This window comes from Oncorhynchus kisutch, linkage group LG13 (genome assembly GCF_002021735.2).
Source record: "Oncorhynchus kisutch isolate 150728-3 linkage group LG13, Okis_V2, whole genome shotgun sequence".
Taxonomy (NCBI): Eukaryota; Metazoa; Chordata; class Actinopteri; order Salmoniformes; family Salmonidae; genus Oncorhynchus; species Oncorhynchus kisutch.
This window is the reverse complement of record NC_034186.2, coordinates 3340645-3360304: the sequence shown is the minus strand read 5'-3', so window position 1 is coordinate 3360304 and position 19660 is coordinate 3340645. Positions and strand designations below refer to the sequence as shown.

At 37.7% G+C, this 19660-nt stretch overlaps 1 protein-coding gene across 1 annotated transcript in view; it reads left to right on the top strand.

The window, feature by feature from the left end:
• myo7ba (myosin VIIBa) overlaps positions 1-10419 on the top strand; it is an 86681-nt gene extending 76262 nt beyond the window's left edge. The window contains exons 46-49 of the mRNA XM_031838177.1: positions 250-366; positions 729-812; positions 2637-2756; positions 9471-10419. Of these exons, the coding sequence (XP_031694037.1) occupies positions 250-366; positions 729-812; positions 2637-2756; positions 9471-9566 (417 nt within the window). The 3' untranslated portion in view covers positions 9567-10419. The remainder of the gene's footprint in view (positions 1-249; positions 367-728; positions 813-2636; positions 2757-9470) is intronic.
• The last annotated feature ends 9241 nt before the right edge of the window (positions 10420-19660 follow it).

Genomic DNA, 19660 nt, shown 5'->3' with positions numbered 1-19660 from the left:
GTTCCTTCAATGACGTCATGTGACCTGTATACAAACACAGTCAGTAGTGTCCATTTTTGGTCTGGGACTGCATCTCCAAGTTACCCTCTACATGACCCCTGAACTCAAATGACCCTTTAACTCAATTCATTCAATCGGTGAGGTCAGAGGATCAACTGTGTCAAATGTTTTAAGAATGGGATTGCTGTTGTTGTTGTTGTTGTTGTTGTTGTTGTTGTTGTTGACCGTTGTAATGTCTTTGCTTACCAGAACATCGTTGCGGCCTACAACAAGCAGGCTAGTATGACCAGTGAAGAAGCCAGTCTAGCGTTTCTCAAGGTGGTCTGTCGCTGGCCCACCTTCGGCTGTGCTTTCTTCGAAGTGAAGGTACGGGATAGCACCTCGACACTGAATTTATTTTAAATATATATATATTTTTTTAATCACAAATGAAGTTCCCTCGGGAGAAATGGGTCTTTCCAGATGGTGTATCGCAGTTCGAAGGACACAGCTCGTTTTATGGACCCATTTAAAGTTCTTGTAAGGTGTGTCCCCCAAATGGCACCCTATGAGCCCTGGTCAATAGTAGTCCACTAGAAAAAGGGAATAGGGTGCCATTTGGGTCAAAAGTAGTGCACTATATAGGAAATAGGGTGCCATTTTGTTCATGCAGCCTATGTCTCTAAGTGATGAAGGAACAGCCACTACTCTGCTTTCCATCACCTAAAGAGATGTTTTACTTCTTCCAGCAAACATCAGACCCTAACTTCCCAGATATCGTCAGAATTGCCATCAGCAAACAGGGGGTCTCAATCATCCACCCGAAAACCAAGGTAAAACACAACACACACACACACACACGCACGCACACACACACACACAACACACGCACGCACGCACACGCACACGCACACACACACACACACACACACACACACACACACACACACACACACACACACACACACACACAATCTTCATTCACCATCAAAGACTATTGTTTTCCTCTTGAGAGAATGGATTATAAAGGGTTCCTCTTCAATGTTAATTACTGTATTTCTGGGGCTTTCGTTATAATGTCATTGTTTTATCAAGGCAATGTGCGTATAAATCAACTTCTGTTAGGCCAAATTGCTTCACGGCAGTTCTGTCTGACAGCTCCGCTTCCCCCGCTTGAATTCAGTTAGCGTCGATTGATTCTGGGGTATCGGGTTACATATCCACAGCCATTGGAGGCTCGTGAGTCCCGCCTTAAATGCTCATTCGCTGATTGGACTGACCATCAATTTGTGTTGTCACGGTACATCTCAGGCACACAGCTGCAACGGTGAGAGTCTACTGCAGCCATACGAATGTGTTCTGTCATAAACACACACATTTATATTTCATTTAAAAATTAAAAACTTGAACACAATTTGAAGATGTGAAACAAAACCACTTTGTGTTCATCACAAAAGGGACACATTTTATACTAGATGAAATCTGAGATTGTGACGAGCTAGTAGATTCGCCAGCGACTGTAACTCTGTGGTAAATTCACAAGGAGATAGACAACAATGAAACAATGACCAGTCCACCAGGAAATGACTGGGATCTTCCCTTCCCTTCATTATATAAAACATTGATAAAATAACAAGGCCTCTGCAATCTAATAGTCAAGTTGTAAACTTAATTTTGAGTAGATGCTGAAACCCGAACAATGTCACAATATATATAACAATGCCCTATTCCCACTTTTATCAGAAATAGGTAGTTCATAGCATATACATTCTGAAAATGACATCTGGGAATGTCCTATGTGTCAAACTATTTACTATAGCCGTGCATTGTAGTACGAAAAGTGCAAACAAATCATAGATAATAAATACAACAAAAGAGGGGAAAAAAATCAGTATAAGGCATTACTAGGTAAATGTTCACGGCCCTTTCATTAAGCTATGTTTTTATTTATTTTACCTTTATTTAACTCAGTTAAAGAACAAATTCTTATTTTCAATGACGGCCTAGGAACAGTGGGTTAACTGCCTTGTTCAGGGGCCAGAACAACAGATTTGTACCTTGTCAGCTCAGGGATTTGAACTTGCAACCTTCTGGTTACTAGTCCAACGCTCTAACCACTAGGCTACCCTGCCGTCCCTCCACTCTAACCACTAGGCTACCCTGCCGCCTCTACACTCTAACCACTAGGCTAACCTGCCGCCTCTACACTCTAACCACTAGGCCACCCTGCCGTCCCTACACTCTAACCACTAGGCTAACCTGCCGCCTCTACACTCTAACCACTAGGCTACCCTGCCGTCCCTCCACTCTAACCACTAGGCTACCCTGCCGCCTCTACACTCTAACCACTAGGCTAACCTGCCGCCTCAACACTCTAACCACTAGGCCACCCTGCCGTCCCTCCACTCTAACCACTAGGCTACCCTGCCGCCTCTACACTCTAACCACTAGGCTAACCTGCCGCCTCAACACTCTAACCACTAGGCCACCCTGCCGCCTCTACACTCTAACCACTAGGCCACCCTGCCGTCCCTACACTCTAACCACTAGGCTACCCTGCTGTTTTACACGGCCCTCCACTGACATTAATATTCAACAGAGAGCATGAACAGTAAAAGAGATGTCTGACTGACCTGTCTGTCTTATCTGTCCCATAGGATGTCCTTGCGACTCACCCGTTCAACCGTATCGCTAACTGGTGCAGTGGATCCACCTACTTCCACATCACCGTGGGCAACCTGGTGAAGGGAAACAAGATCCTATGTGAAACATCACTGGTAAAGACATTTATTACGGTTTTGTTTGTTTGTTTGTTTGTTTTTATTTTTTACTGTTGACTTGTAACTAGTTATGTTGTGTACCTCTTGTTTCTATTCATTACGGAAACATAACGCTGCCACAAGAAAAACAACTGGCCAGACTTTTTCCCTCTGTGGCAGCGATAAGCAATTTCTTTTTCTTTTTCGTAATTTCTTATTAGCTCATGTTAGAAATATTAAACTTTCAAGGCCAGGCACCACAGGCATCACAGGCACCACAGGCTGAATTTACATGTTTTGCATCTACCTATTCATTTTGAGATAAAAATAAATAAAATTATGGGTCCATTAATATTAGTATTTTCTAAAAGTAAACATAAAGATGTCTAAATCTTGATTGAAATGTATTTTTGCTTTTGTTTATCATATTACCTTCAGACAAATGTCCTGCATTTAAGAGGCATAATATACATCCATAATTACAAAGCTCACCGCATTGAATTACACATCATTTAACAGGAATAATTGAAATTATTAAAGTGTATGTCCTCCCAATACGTGTATTCCTGTTCCACTACAAAGGTGTTGTACAAAGATCACCAAAATAAAAAGATATCCAAACAGACCTGATCTACCAGCGAGAACATTGTAATGGACGGCGACTTTAAACCAAGTATGATTGATGATACATTTAAATGATGGAATGAAAAACAACTGAGCAGGTTTCAGATGTTCACAGACAAGGGATAGATTTAATATATACTGTATATATATATATATATATATGGGAGAACCCCATGAACCCCCCATACTCCTGGGGAGAACCCCATGTACCCCCCCCCATACTCCTGGGGAGAACCCCATGTACCCCCCCCATACTCCGGGGAGAACCCCATGATCCCCCCCATACTCCTGGGGAGAACCCCCCCCCCCCCCATACTCCTGGTGAGAACCCCACAAACCCCTCCATACTCCTGGGGAGAACCCCATTAACCCCCCCATACGCCTGGGGAGAACCCCATGAACCCCCCATACTCCTGGGGAGAACCCATTAACCCCCCCCCCCATACTCCTGGGGAGAACCCCATGACCCCCCCATACTCCTGGGGAGAACCCCATGAACCCCCCCATACTCCTGGGGAGAACCCCATTAACCCCCCCATACTCCTGGGGAGAACCCCATTAACCCCCCCCCCATACGCCTGGGGAGAACCCCATGAACCCCCCATACTCCTGGGGAGAACCCCATTAACCCCCCCATACTCCTGGTGAGAACCCCATGAACCCCCCCATACTCCTGGGGAGAACCCCATGAACCCCCCATACTCCTGGTGAGAACCCCATGAACCCCCCATACTCCTGGTGAGAACCCCTTAAAACCCCCCCATACTCCTGGTGGGAACCCCATGAACCCCCGCCCATACTCCTGGTGAGAACCCCATGAACCCCCGCCCATACTCCTGGGGAGAACCCCATGAACCCCCCATACTCCTGGGGAGAACCCCATGAACCCCCCATACTCCTGGGGAGAACCCCATGAACCCCCATACTCCTGGTGGGAACCCCATGAACCCCCCATACTCCTGGGGAGAACCCCATGAACCCCCCATACTCCTGGTGAGAACCCCATGAACCCCCCATACTCCTGGTGACAACCCCATGAACCCCCCATACTCCTGGGGAGAACCCCATGAACCCCCCATACTCCTGGGGAGAACCCCATGAACCCCCCATACTCCTGGTGAGAACCCCATGAACCCCCCATACTCCTGGGGAGAACCCCATGAACCCCCCATACTCCTGGTGAGAACCACATGAAACCCCCCCCCCATACTCCTGGTGAGAACCACATGAACCCCCCCCATACTCCTGGTGAGAACCCCATGAACCCCCCCCCATACTCCTGGTGAGAACCCCATGAACCCCCCATACTCCTGGGGAGAACCCCATGAACCCCCCATACTCCTGGTGGGAACCCCATGAACCCCCGCCCATACTCTTGGTGGGAACCCCATGAACCCCCCATACTCCTGGGCAGAACCCCATGAACCCCCCCATACTCCTGGGCAGAACCCCATGAACCCCCCCATACTCCTGGGCAGAACCCCATGAACCACCCCCATACTCCTGGGCAGAACCCCATGAACCCCCCCATACTCCTGGTGAGAACCACATGAAACCCCCCATACTCCTGGGCAGAACCCCATGAACCCCCCCCCCCCATACTCCTGGTGAGAACCCCATGAACCCCCCATACTCCTGGTGAGAACCCCATGAACCCCCCCCCATACTCCTGGGCAGAACCCCATGAACCCCCCATACTCCTGGTGGGAACCCCATGAACCCCCCCATACTCCTGGTGAGAACCCCATGAACCCCGCCCCATACTCCTGGGCAGAACCCCATGAACCCCCCCATACTCCTGGTGGGAACCCCATGAACCCCCCCATACTCCTGGGCAGAACCCCATTAACCCCCCCCCATACTCCTGGGGAGAACCCCCCCCCCATACTCCTGGGCAGAACCCCATGAACCCCCCATACTCCTGGGCAGAACCCCATGAACCCCCCCCCCCCATACTCCTGGTGAGAACCCCATGAACCCCCCCATACTCCTGGTGAGAACCCCATGAACCCCCATACTCCTGGGCAGAACCCCATGAACCCCCCCATACTCCTGGGGAGAACCCCATGAACCCCCCCATACTCCTGGTGAGAACCCCATGAACCCCCCCCCATACTCCTGGTGAGAACCCCATGAACCCCCCCCCCCCATACTCCTGGTGAGAACCCCATGAACCCCCCCATACTCCTGGTGAGAACCCCATGAACCCCCCCCCCCATACTCCTGGTGAGAACCCCATGAACTCCCCATACTCCTGGTGGGAACCCCATGAACCCCCCATACTCCTGGGCAGAACCCATTAACCCCCCCCCCATACTCCTGGGGAGAACCCCATGAACCCCCCATACTCCTGGGCAGAACCCCATGAACCCCCCATACTCCTGGGCAGAACCCCATGAACACCCCCCCCCCATACTCCTGGTGAGAACCCCATGAACCCCCCCCATACTCCTGGTGAGAACCCCATGAACCCCCCCATACTCCTGGTGAGAACCCCATGAACCCCCCATACTCCTGGTGAGAACCCCATGAACCCCCCCCATACTCCTGGGAGAACCCCATGAACCCCCCCATACTCCTGGGGAGAACCCCATGAACCCCCCATACTCCTGGGCAGAACCCCATGAACCCCCCATACTCCTGGGCAGAACCCCATGAACCCCCCCCCCCCATACTCCTGGTGAGAACCCCATGAACCCCCCCCATACTCCTGGTGAGAACCCCATGAACCCCCCCATACTCCTGGTGAGAACCCCATGAACCCCCCCATACTCCTGGGCAGAACCCCATGAACCCCCCATACTCCTGGTGAGAACCCCATGAACCCCCCCATACTCCTGGCAGAACCCCATGAACCCCCCCATACTCCTGGGCAGAACCCCATGAACCCCCCCCCCCATACTCCTGGGCAGAACCCCATGAACCCCCCCATACTCCTGGTGGGAACCCCATGAACCCCCCCATACTCCTGGCAGAACCCCATGAACCCCCCCCCCATACTCCCTGGTGAGAACCCCATGAACCCCCCCACCATACTCCTGGTGAGAACCCCATGAACCCCCCCATACTCCTGGTGAGAACCCCATGAACCCCCCCCCATACTCCTGGGGAGAACCCCATGAACCCCCCCCCATACTCCTGGGAAGAACCCCATGACCCCCTCATACTCCTGGGCAGAACCCCATGAACCCCCCCCCCCCATACTCCTGGGCAGAACCCCATGAACCCCCCATACTCCTGGGCAGAACCCCATGAACCCCCCCATACTCCTGGGCAGAACCCCATGAACCCCCCCATACTCCTGGGCAGAACCCCATGAACCCCCCCCCCCCCATACTCCTGGGCAGAACCCCATGAACCCCCCATACTCCTGGGCAGAACCCCATGAACCCCCCCCCCATACTCCTGGGCAGAACCCCATGAACCCCCCCCCCATACTCCTGGGCAGAACCCCATGAACCCCCCCCCCCCATACTCCTGGTGGGAACCCCATGAACCCCCCCATACTCCTGGGCAGAACCCCATGAACCCCCCCCATACTCCTGGTGAGAACCCCATGAACCCCCCCCCCCCATACTCCTGGTGAGAACCCCATGAACCCCCCCCATACTCCTGGGCAGAACCCCATGAACCCCCCCCCCATACTCCTGGTGAGAACCCCATGAACCCCCCATACTCCTGGTGAGAACCCCATGAACCCCCCCCATACTCCTGGGCAGAACCCCATGAACCCCCCCATACTCCTGGGCAGAACCCCATTAACCCCTTCATGCACTGCTCCTCCACTCTAATAAGTAGCTCTTCAGAAATCTGAAATCTGCACAGAAACAGTTAACTAGAAACGGGTTTAAACCGCTGGCTCCAATGAAATATACTTTATAGTATGTAAATGATAACTTTATAGTATGTAAATGATAACTTTATAGTATGTAAATGATAACTCATACAATACGAAGGACTCTATTTGAGATACAGTAAAAAATCTAATAAAAGGACATTATATAGAGTTAGGAAAAATGTATAGGCCCTAACAGGAGATAGCATGGACATGTTTGAAACGGACGTGTGCGTGTGTATGCTAAAATATATATATATATATTTTGAATCCTAATCAATATACACACAATACCCCATAATGACAATGCAAAAACAGATTTTTTTGTGCACAAATGTATAATAAAAAACTGATATAACATTTACATAAGTATTTAGACCCTTTACTCAGTACTTTGTTGAAGAACCTTTGGCAGCGATTACAGCCTCTAGTTTTCTTGGGTATGACGCTACAAGCTTAGCAAGCCTGTATTTGGGGAGCTTCACCCATTCTTCTCTGCAGATCCTTCTCAAGCTCTGGCAGGTTGAATGGGGAGTGTCGCTGCACAGCTATTTTCAGGTATCTCCAGACATGTTCGATAGGGATCAAGTCTGGGCACTGGATGGGCCATTTAAGGACATTCAGAGACTTGTCCTGAAGCCTTTTACTGAGGAGTGGCTTCCATCTGTTCACTCTACCATAAAGTCTTGATTGGTGGAGTGCTGCAGAGATGAATGTCCTTCTGGAAGGTTCTCCCATCTCCACAAAGGATTGTTGGAGCTCTGTCAGAGTGACCATCAGGTTCTTAATTACCTCCCTGACCAAGGACCTTCTCCCCTGATTGCTCAGTTTGGCTGTGCAGCCATCTCTAGGAAGAGTCTTGGTGGTTCCTAACGTCTTCCATTTAAGAATGATGGTGGCCACTGTGTTCTTAGGGACCTTCAATGCTGCAGACATTTTTTGGTACACTTCCCCAGATCTGTGCCTCGACACAATCCTGTCTTGGGGCTCTATGGACAATTCCTTCGATCTCATGGCATGTTTTTTCCTCTGACATGCACTGTCAACTGTGGGACATTATATAGACAGGTGTGTGCCTTTCCAAATCATGTCCAATCAATTGAATTTACCCCAGGTGGACTCCAATCAAGTTGTAGAAACATTTCAAGGATGATCAATGGAAACAGGATGCACCTGAGTTCAATTTAGAGTCTCATAACAAAGGGCCTGAATACTTATGTAAATAAGGTATACAATTCAAAATGTTTTCTTAGATACAAATAATATTACCGTACACAGATCATAGAAAACTTTCTGACAAAATTAGAAATGTATAATATCGGAAAATGTAGCTAGACTCATCCGTATATAACGGATGAATGCTTCACCCTCTGTAATGGATGCCATCGTTGCCCTTTAGCTTGAAGATGTAATCAGGAGACAGATTTTTTTTTTTTTTAAACAACCGTCTCCTGTGTTCTTGTTTTCGACTCTCTCCGCATTTGGCAATCATCTCTGCTTCCTCCGGACATTCCACTGACTTCAAAACTCTTGTCAATTTCTTCCGCAACAACAACACCATTGATTGTTGTTTCTTCCCCCCCCCCGTCACTGTCATCAGAAGACAATGTCTGGTTCCTTGAAAATGTTTCCTATGTAAATCAAAGGATTTCCTTATCGTCAGAGAGAGAGTCACCAGAAAGTACTCCGGCATCACTTTTTTTTCCCCACTGATCTTTGCTCTTCATGATGTATTAAAAAAAACACAGTAGAAAAGATTATCCGTACATAGTGAGCAGCTCATGTTATAGATAGAAGCATGCTTACGTGGCAGACCAATCCAAACTCATCTCTCGGCATGTCCAGCCCCACCCATTATCTCTGCCAATCATAGCTAGTAGGAAGGTTCCTGTATTTTTCTGTGGCTTTAAACGACTTAGGCTCATAATTTAACCATTTTATTCATATTTACAGATGGCATACAAGTTTGTTATTTAAGGCATGTGAATGTTCGCATGTTCAAGAAGACATTTCTGGCAACAAAAAAACTACGTATTTAGATATTCATTTATTTTTATATTTACGTTCAAATGCCTCTCCTGTGAAGTAGTGACATAAGCCTAGGTTCTTGAAACGGGTCACATATGTGCATATTTAATGAGATATCACCTCATATGCATATTTCAATATAATATTTAAAAAGTTCCCTGTTAGGGTTGTAGTGCCTGGCCTTAATAAGATACACATATTCTGACTAATGTTTTCATATTGTGCTTTGTGTCTTTGTCCATCAGGGCTATAAAATGGATGATCTTCTGACCTCTTATGTCAACATGTACCTGAACGAGAGGAAAGCAGTTAGGACCAGAAACCAGAGATACAACGAATAACACGAGACATGTAACCAGGTCGTCACTATCTGGACTCTGGACCAGTTGCAAAGTCGGACGCCCTGCTTAGTTATACAATTTCTCTTCGTCAGACCTGATTTTTAAACCTAACCCTCTACCGTTAACCCACACTACTTAACCTCATGCCTAACCTGAACCTGAAAGGAATAGCATGCTAGCAGATACCCGTAGACTCCAGTCGTTTAACTAATGCTAGTTAGTTAGCATTGGCTCTTGAAAATACCTCTAACTTCCTTCATACTGGACATAGAGACATACAACATGGTATCCACCAGTTCATCTGACTCCGGGGAAGTAGATAAAGGACATCATTGCCAAAATCCAGAAATATCCCTTTAAATTTAAGACCGTATCATGAAAATGTCATACATTTGTTATGATATAGCCAATTTTTTGGACTTTGCAGCTTGGTCATATAGTGGGAACCATGGTAACGGGAACATGTGAGGCCTTGAGCTACTGGGATGGTAGAAACATGATGCAAACTGTGCCTTGAATTTACAACTAATGCTCTAACACACACACACACACACACACACACACACGCACACACAAGATAATTTTTTCATTCTAAATTCAAAATATAATTTGTGCATTGTAAAAGTTAACTACATACAGGACCAATATACCTAATTTGAAATATGATGACACAAAACTTTCCACAAATGTTTTATACGCCCTGCCACAGGTAAAGGAAGGCATAACTTATTTATAACTGACAAATATTACTGAAATAATTACTGAAATGATTGATCATTGAAATGTTTACAATTCCGCTGCCATGTATCGACTGTCTTCTGATGAATAAACAGGTGTTGTCTGACTTCGTGCATCCCCCCCCCAAAAAGGGTTTTCATGGACTGCTTCTTTTTTTGGAAAACAAATGATTTAGTTTTGCATAATGATGACGTTATTTGACACATAAAATACGTTTCCTGTGTCTGATCTTATTACTGCTTATTGTTGCTGGTGTGGATTCTGTTTGGGGTGGGGGTTTGAGGAGGGTTTGAGGAGGGTTTCTGTGGTTATTAACTCTACACCATCCCCAACTATACTATAACTACATCCCCAACTATACTACCCCAACTATACTATAACTACATCCCCAACTACACTATAACTACATCCCCAACTATACTATAACTATACTATAACTACATCCCCAACTATACTACCCCAACTATACTATAACTACATCCCCAACTACACTATAACTACATCCCCAACTATACTATAACTATACTATAACTACATCCCCAACTATACTATAACTATACTATAACTACATCCCAAACTATACTATACTATACTATAACTACATCCCCAACTATACTATAACTACCATATCCCCAACTATACTATAACTACATCCCCAACTATACTATAACTACATCCCCAACTAACTATAAATATACTATAACTACATCCCCAACTAAACTATAAATATTATATAACTACATCCCCAACTATACTATAACTACATCCCCAACTATACTATACTATAACTATACTATAACTATACTATAACATAACTATAATATATACTATAACTATACTATAACTACATCCCAACTATACTATAACTATACTATAACTACATCCCCAACTATACTATAACTATACTATAACTACATCCCCAACTATACTATAACTATACTATAACTACATCCCCAACTATACTATAACTATACTATAACTACATCCCCAACTATACTATAACTATACTATAACTACATCCCCAACTATACTATAACTATACTATAACTACATCCCCAACTACACTATAACTACATCCCCAACTAAACTATAAATATTATATAACTACATCCCCAACTATACTATACTATAACTATACTATAACTATACTATAACATAACTATAATAATATACTATAACTATACTATAACTACATCCCCAACTAAACTATAAATATTATATAACTACATCCCCAACTATACTATACTATAACTATACTATAACATAACTATAATAACTATAATAACTATACTATAACTATAATAACTATACTATAACTATAATAACTATACTATAACTACATCCTCAACTATAGTATAACTATACTATAACTACATCCCCAACTATACTATAATAACTATAATAACTATACCATGACTACATCCTCAGCTATACTATAACTATACTATAACTACTATAACTACATCCCCAACTATACTATAAATATAATATAACTATACTATAACTGTAATAACTATACTATAACTACATCCTCAACTATACTATCACTATACCATGACTACATCCCCAGCTATACTATAACTATACTATAACTACATCCCCAACTATACTATAAATATACTATAACTATATTAACTATACTATAACTACATCCTCAACTATACTATAACTATACTATAACTACATCCCCAACTATACTATAACTACATCCCCAACTATACTATAACTATACTATAACTACATCCCCAACTATACTATAACTATACTATAACTACATCCCCAACTATACTATAACTATATTAACTATACTATAACTACATCCTCAACTATACTATAACTATACTATAACTACATCCCCAACTATACTATAACTATAATATAACTACATCCCCAACTATACTATAACTATACTATAACTACATCCCCAACTATACGATAACTATACTATAACTACATCCCCAACTATACTATAACTACATCCCCAAACTATACTATAACTATACTATAACTACATCCCCAACTATACTATAACTACATCCCCAACTATACTATAACTACATCCCCAACTATACTATAACTACATCCCCAACTATACTATAACTATACTATAACTACATCCCCAACTATACTATAACTATACAATAACTACATCCCCAACTATACTATAACTATACAATACTACATCCCCAACTATACTATAACTACATCCCCCAACTAATACTATAACTATACTATAACTACAATCCCCAACTATACTATAACTACATCCCCAACTATACTATAACTATACTATAACTACATCCCCAACTATACTATAACTACATCCCCAACTATACTATAACTACAATCCCCAACTATACTATAACTACATCCCCAACTAAACTATAATATACTATAACTACATCCCCAACTATACTATAACTATACTATAACTACATCCCCAACTATACTATAACTACATCCTAACTAATCCACTATACTATAACTACATCCCCAACTATACTATAACTACATCCCCAACTATACTATAACTACACTATAACTACATCCCCAACTATACTATAACTACATCCCCAACTATACTATAACTATACTATAACTACATCCCCAACTATACTATAACTACATCCCCAACTACACTATAACTACATCCCCAACTATACTATAACTATACTATAACTACATCCCCAACTATACTATAACTACATCCCCAACTATACTATAACTACATCCCCAACTACACTATAACTACATCCCCAACTATACTATAACTATACTATAACTACATCCCCAACTACACTATAACTACATCCCCAACTATACTATAACTATACTATAACTACATCCCCAACTATACTATAACTATACTATAACTACATCCCAACTATACTATAACTATACAATAACTACATCCCCAACTATACTATAACTATACAATAACTACATCCCCAACTATACTATAACTATACTATAACTACATCCCCAACTATACTATAACTACATTCCCAACTATAATAACTATAACTATAATACAACTAATATAACTATAATATAACTAATATAACTATAATAGAACTAATATAACTATAATATAACTAATATAACTATAATACAACTAATATAACTATAATATAACTAATATAACTATAATATAACTAATATAACTATAATAGAACTAATATAACTAATATAACTAATATAACTAATATAACTATAATACAACTAATATAACTATAATATAACTAATATAACTATAATATAACTAATATAACTATAATAGAACTAATATAACTAATATAACTAATACAACTAATATAACTATAATACAACTAATATAACTAATATAACTAATATAACTATAATACAACTAATATAACTATAATACAACTAATATAACTATAATACAACTAATATAACTAATATAACTAATATAACTATAATACAACTAATATAACTAATATAACTATAATATAACTAATATAACTAATATAACTATAATACAACTAATATAACTATAATACAACTAATATAACTATAATATAACTAATATAACTATAATATAACTAATATAACTAATATAACTATAATACAACTAATATAACTATAATACAACTAATATAACTATAATATAACTATAATACAACTAATATAACTATAATATAACTAATATAACTAATATAACTATAATATAACTAATATAACTATAATATAACTAATATAACTATAATACAACTAATATTACTATAATATAACTAATATAACTATAATACAACTAATATTACTATAATACAACTAATATAACTAATATAACTATAATATAACTAATATAACTAATATAACTATAATATAACTATAATATAACTATAATACAACTAATATAACTAATATAACTATAATATAACTATAATACAACTAATATAACTAATATAACTATAATATAACTAATATAACTAATATAACTATAATACAACTAATATAACTATAATATAACTAATATAACTAATATAACTATAATATAACTAATATAACTATAATATAACTATAATATAACTATAATACAACTAATATAACTAATATAACTATAATATAACTAATATAACTATATAACTATATAAATAACTAAACTAAAAATATAACTATAATATAACTAATATAACTATAATATAACTAATATTACTATAATTTAACTAATATAACTATAATACAACTAATATAACTATAATATAACTAATATAACTATAATATAACTAATATAACTATAATGTAACTAATATAACTATAATATAACTAATATTACTATAATATAACTAATACAACTAATATAACTATAATACAACTAATATAACTATAATACAACTAATATAACTAATATAACTATAATACAACTAATATAACTAATATAACTATAATACAACTAATATAACTATAATATAACTAATATAACTATAATATAACTAATATAACTATAATATTACTAATATAACCAATATAACTATAATACAACTAATATAACTATAATACAGCTAATATAACTATAATATAACTAATATAACTATAATATAACTATAATACAACTAATATAACTATAATATAACTAATATAACTATAATATAACTATAATACAACTAATATAACGTATAATATAACTAATATAACTATAATATAACTATAATATAACTAATATAACTATAATATAACTAATATAACTATAATATAACTAATATAACTATAATATACTATAATATAACTAATATAACTATAATACAACTAATATAACTATAATACAACTAATATAACTATAATATAACTAATATAACTATAAATATAACTAATATTACTATAATATAACTAATACAACTAATATAACTATGAATACAACTAATATAACTATAATACAAACTAATATAACTAATATAACTATAATATAACTAATATAACTATAATATAACTAATATAACTATAATATAACTAATATAACTATAATATAACTAATATAACTAATATAACTATAATACAACTAATATAACTATAATACAACTAATATAAACTATAATATAACTAATATAACTATAATATAACTATAATACAACTAATATAACTATAATATAACTAATATAACTATATATAACTATAATACAACTAATATAACTATAATATAACAAATATAACTATAATATACTATAATATAACTAATATAACTATAATATAACTAATATAACTATAATATAACTAATATAACTATAATATAACTATAATATAACTAATATAACTATAATACAACTAATATAACTATAATACAACTAATATAACTATAATATAACTAATATAACTATAATATAACTAATATAACTAATATAACTATAATATAACTAATATAACTAATATAACTATAATATAACTAATATAACTAATATAACTATAATATAACTAATATAACTAATATAACTATAATATAAACTAATATAACTATAATATAACTAATATAACTATAATATAACTAATATAACTATAATACAACTAATATAACTATAATATAACTCATATAACTATAATACAACTAATGTAACTCTAATATAACTAATATAACTATAATATAACTAATATAACTATAATATAACTAATATAACTATAATACAACTAATGTAACTCTAATATAACTATAATATAACTAATATAACTAATATAACTATAATACAACTAATATACTATAATATAACTAATATAACTATAATATAACTAATATAACTATAATACAACTAATATAACTAATATAACTATAATATAACTAATATAACTATAATACAACTAATATAACTCTAATATAACTAATATAACTATAATATAACTAATATAACTAATATAACTATAATACAACTAATATAACTATAATATAACTAATATAACTAATATAACTATAATATAACTATAATATAACTATAATATAACTATAATACAACTAATATAACTATAATACAACTAATATAACTATAATACAACTAATATAACTATAATATAACTATAATATAACTATAATATAACTATAATATAACTATAATATAACTATAATATAACTATAATATAACTATAATACAACTAATATAACTAATATAACTATATATAACTAATATAACTATAATATAACTATAATATAACTATAATATAACTAATATAACTATAATACAACTAATATAACTATAATATAACTAATATAACTATAATACAACTAATATAACTATAATATAACTAATATAACTATAATATAACTAATATAACTATAATATAACTATAATACAACTAATATAACTATAATATAACTATAATATAACTAATAGAACTAATATAACTATAATATAACAAATATAACTATAATATAACTAATATTACTATAATATACCTAATACAACTAATATAACTATAATACAACTGATATAACTATAATACAACTAATATAACTAATATAACTATAATACAACTAATGTAACTCTAATATAACTATAATATAACTAATATAACTATAATATAACTATAATATAACTATAATATAACTATAATATAACTAATATAACTATAATATAACTAATATAACTATAACATAACTATAATATAACTAGTATAACTATAATATAACTAATATAACTATAATACAACTAATATAACTATAATATAACTAACATAACTATAATATAACTAATATTACTATAATTTTAACGGGCTTAAATACATAACCCGGCAAACATAACCAGCCAGCAAGTACCGCCATGAACAATCAATGAACACGCACACTAACACGTGGGAAACAGAGTGTTGAATAATGAACAGAAACCAGGTTAAAACAAAGACAAAGCAAATGGAAAATGAAAAGTGGATCGGCGATGGCTAAAAGACCGGTGACGTTGACCGCCGAACGCCGCCCGAACAAGGAGAGTGACGGACTTTGGCGGAAGTCTTGACAACTATACTATAACTAAATCCCCAAGTATACTATAACTACATCCACAGCTACATACTATGACTAGACTGTAACTATACTATAACGATACTATAACTATACTCTAGCTATACTGTACCAATAATACAACAATACCGTAACTATACTATAACTTTACAATAGCTATACTGTAACTATACTATAACTTTACTATAGCTATACTGTAACTATACTATAACTTTACAATAGCTATACTGTAACTATACTATAACTTTACTATAGCTATACTGTAACTATACTATAACTTTACTATAGCTATACTGTAACTATACTATAACTTTACTATAGCTATACTGTAACTATACTATAACTTTACTATAGCTATACTGTAACTATACTATAACTTTACAATAGCTATACTGTAACTATACTATAACTTTACAATAGCTATACTGTAACTATAATATAACTTTACAATAGCTATACTGTAACTGTACTATAACTTTACTATAGCTATACTGTAACTATACTATAACTTTACAATAGCTATACTGTAACTATACTATAACTTTACTATAGCTATACTGTAACTATACTATAACTTTACTATAACTATACTGTAACTATACTATAACTTTACAATAGCTATACTGTAACTATACTATAACTTTACTATAGCTATACTGTAACTATACTATAACTTTACTATAACTATGACCATACTATAACTATACTATAACTACACTATACCTATATAACTATGCCATAACTATAATCTAACGAACTATAACCACACTATAACTATACTAGGACTATACCATAACTATATTATAACTATAATATAACTACACTATAACTATACTATAACCCCACCATAACCACACTATAACTATACTACAGCTATACTACAACTACAATATGACTATACTGTGACTATACTGTGACTATACTGTAACTATACTATACCTACACTATAACTATACTATAACTATACTATAGTTTAAGAGAGACAGCTGATAATCAATTCACTCCAGCCAGAGTAAACCGTTTCACTAGGTGATGTTTATACCCCTCGGGGACAGACAGACCAACACAGACAGAGAAGATGAGACTGAACAAGATGAGATAAACCCCAATTAAAAGACTCAACGAAAAGGGTATAAATGTCAAAGCTTATCCATTGGCCCCCGACTAGACAGTACCATCATTCAGTTCAGGGCCTGCATCCCAAATGGCACCCTATTCCTTATATAGTGCACTACTTTGGACCAGAGTCCTATGGGCCCTGGCCAGACGTAGTGCAGTAAAAGTAGTGCACTAGATAGGACAGGGTGCCATTTGGGATATAGCCAGAGAAGGCTATTAACATGTCGATGCACGAGGCCCAAAGAAGAGAGCGAGACAATATGTCTAACACACAGCTGGGATCTCAGTGTATGAAAGAAATATCCCCCCTCTTCCAAGTTTCTCCACATCTGTCTGGCTAATTATTTTTGGTTCTCCCCCCAAATGGAAGATGCCCCTGTTCTCCTCTTGTTTTTCAACTCATCCCTCGCTCTTTCCAGGGAGCATAGGGGGCCCTCTCTCTTTCCCTCTCTCTCTCTCTCTCTCTCTCCCTCTCCCCCTCCCCCCTCTCTCTCTCTCTTTCCCTCTCTTTCTCCCCCCCTCTCTCCCTCTCTCTTTCCCTCTCTCTCTCTCTCCCTCTCACTCCCCCCCCCTCTCTCTCTCTCTTTCCCTCTCTTTCTCCCCCCCCTCTCTCTCTCTCTCTCTCTCCCTCTCTCTCTCTCTCTCCCTCTCTCTCTCTCTCTCCCTCTCCCCCTCCCCCCTCTCCCCCCCCTCTCTCTCTCTCCCTCTCCCTCTCCCGATCCCCCCTCTCACTCTCCCCCTCTCCCTCTCTCTCTCCCTCTCTCACTCTCTCTCTCTCTCTCCCTCTCCCCATCCTCCCTCTCCCTCTCTCTCCCTCTCCCCTTCTCCCTCTCTCTCTCTCTCTCCCTCTCCCAATCCTCCCTCTCCCCCTCTCCCCCCCTCTCTCTCTGTCTTTTAGAACTCCAGACAGAAGATCCCTACAAAGGATCATCTCTAAGATTTTAGTCATGAACTGCTCAATTAACAGTCCATCTTCTATCTATTGATAGGATGGGGAGGGAGGGAGGGAATGTGGAGTTCTTCATCCTAAAGACATTGGCTGCCTCCCAAATAGCACCCTATTTTCTATATAGTGCCTTGCTTTTGTGTCATTTGGGACCAGTGGTGTACACCAGTACTAGGCTTGGTTTAGCGGTTACCATGGTTCCCCACCCGGCCACTCATTGCAACCAAGGCACGCCATTATTTTCTCTGTGCTGAACAGAGCCTGCCGATACTCCCCCTGACTCGGCCTATTGTTGGGCGTACAAGTGGCCCTCAGAGCAGAGGGGATGGGGAAGAA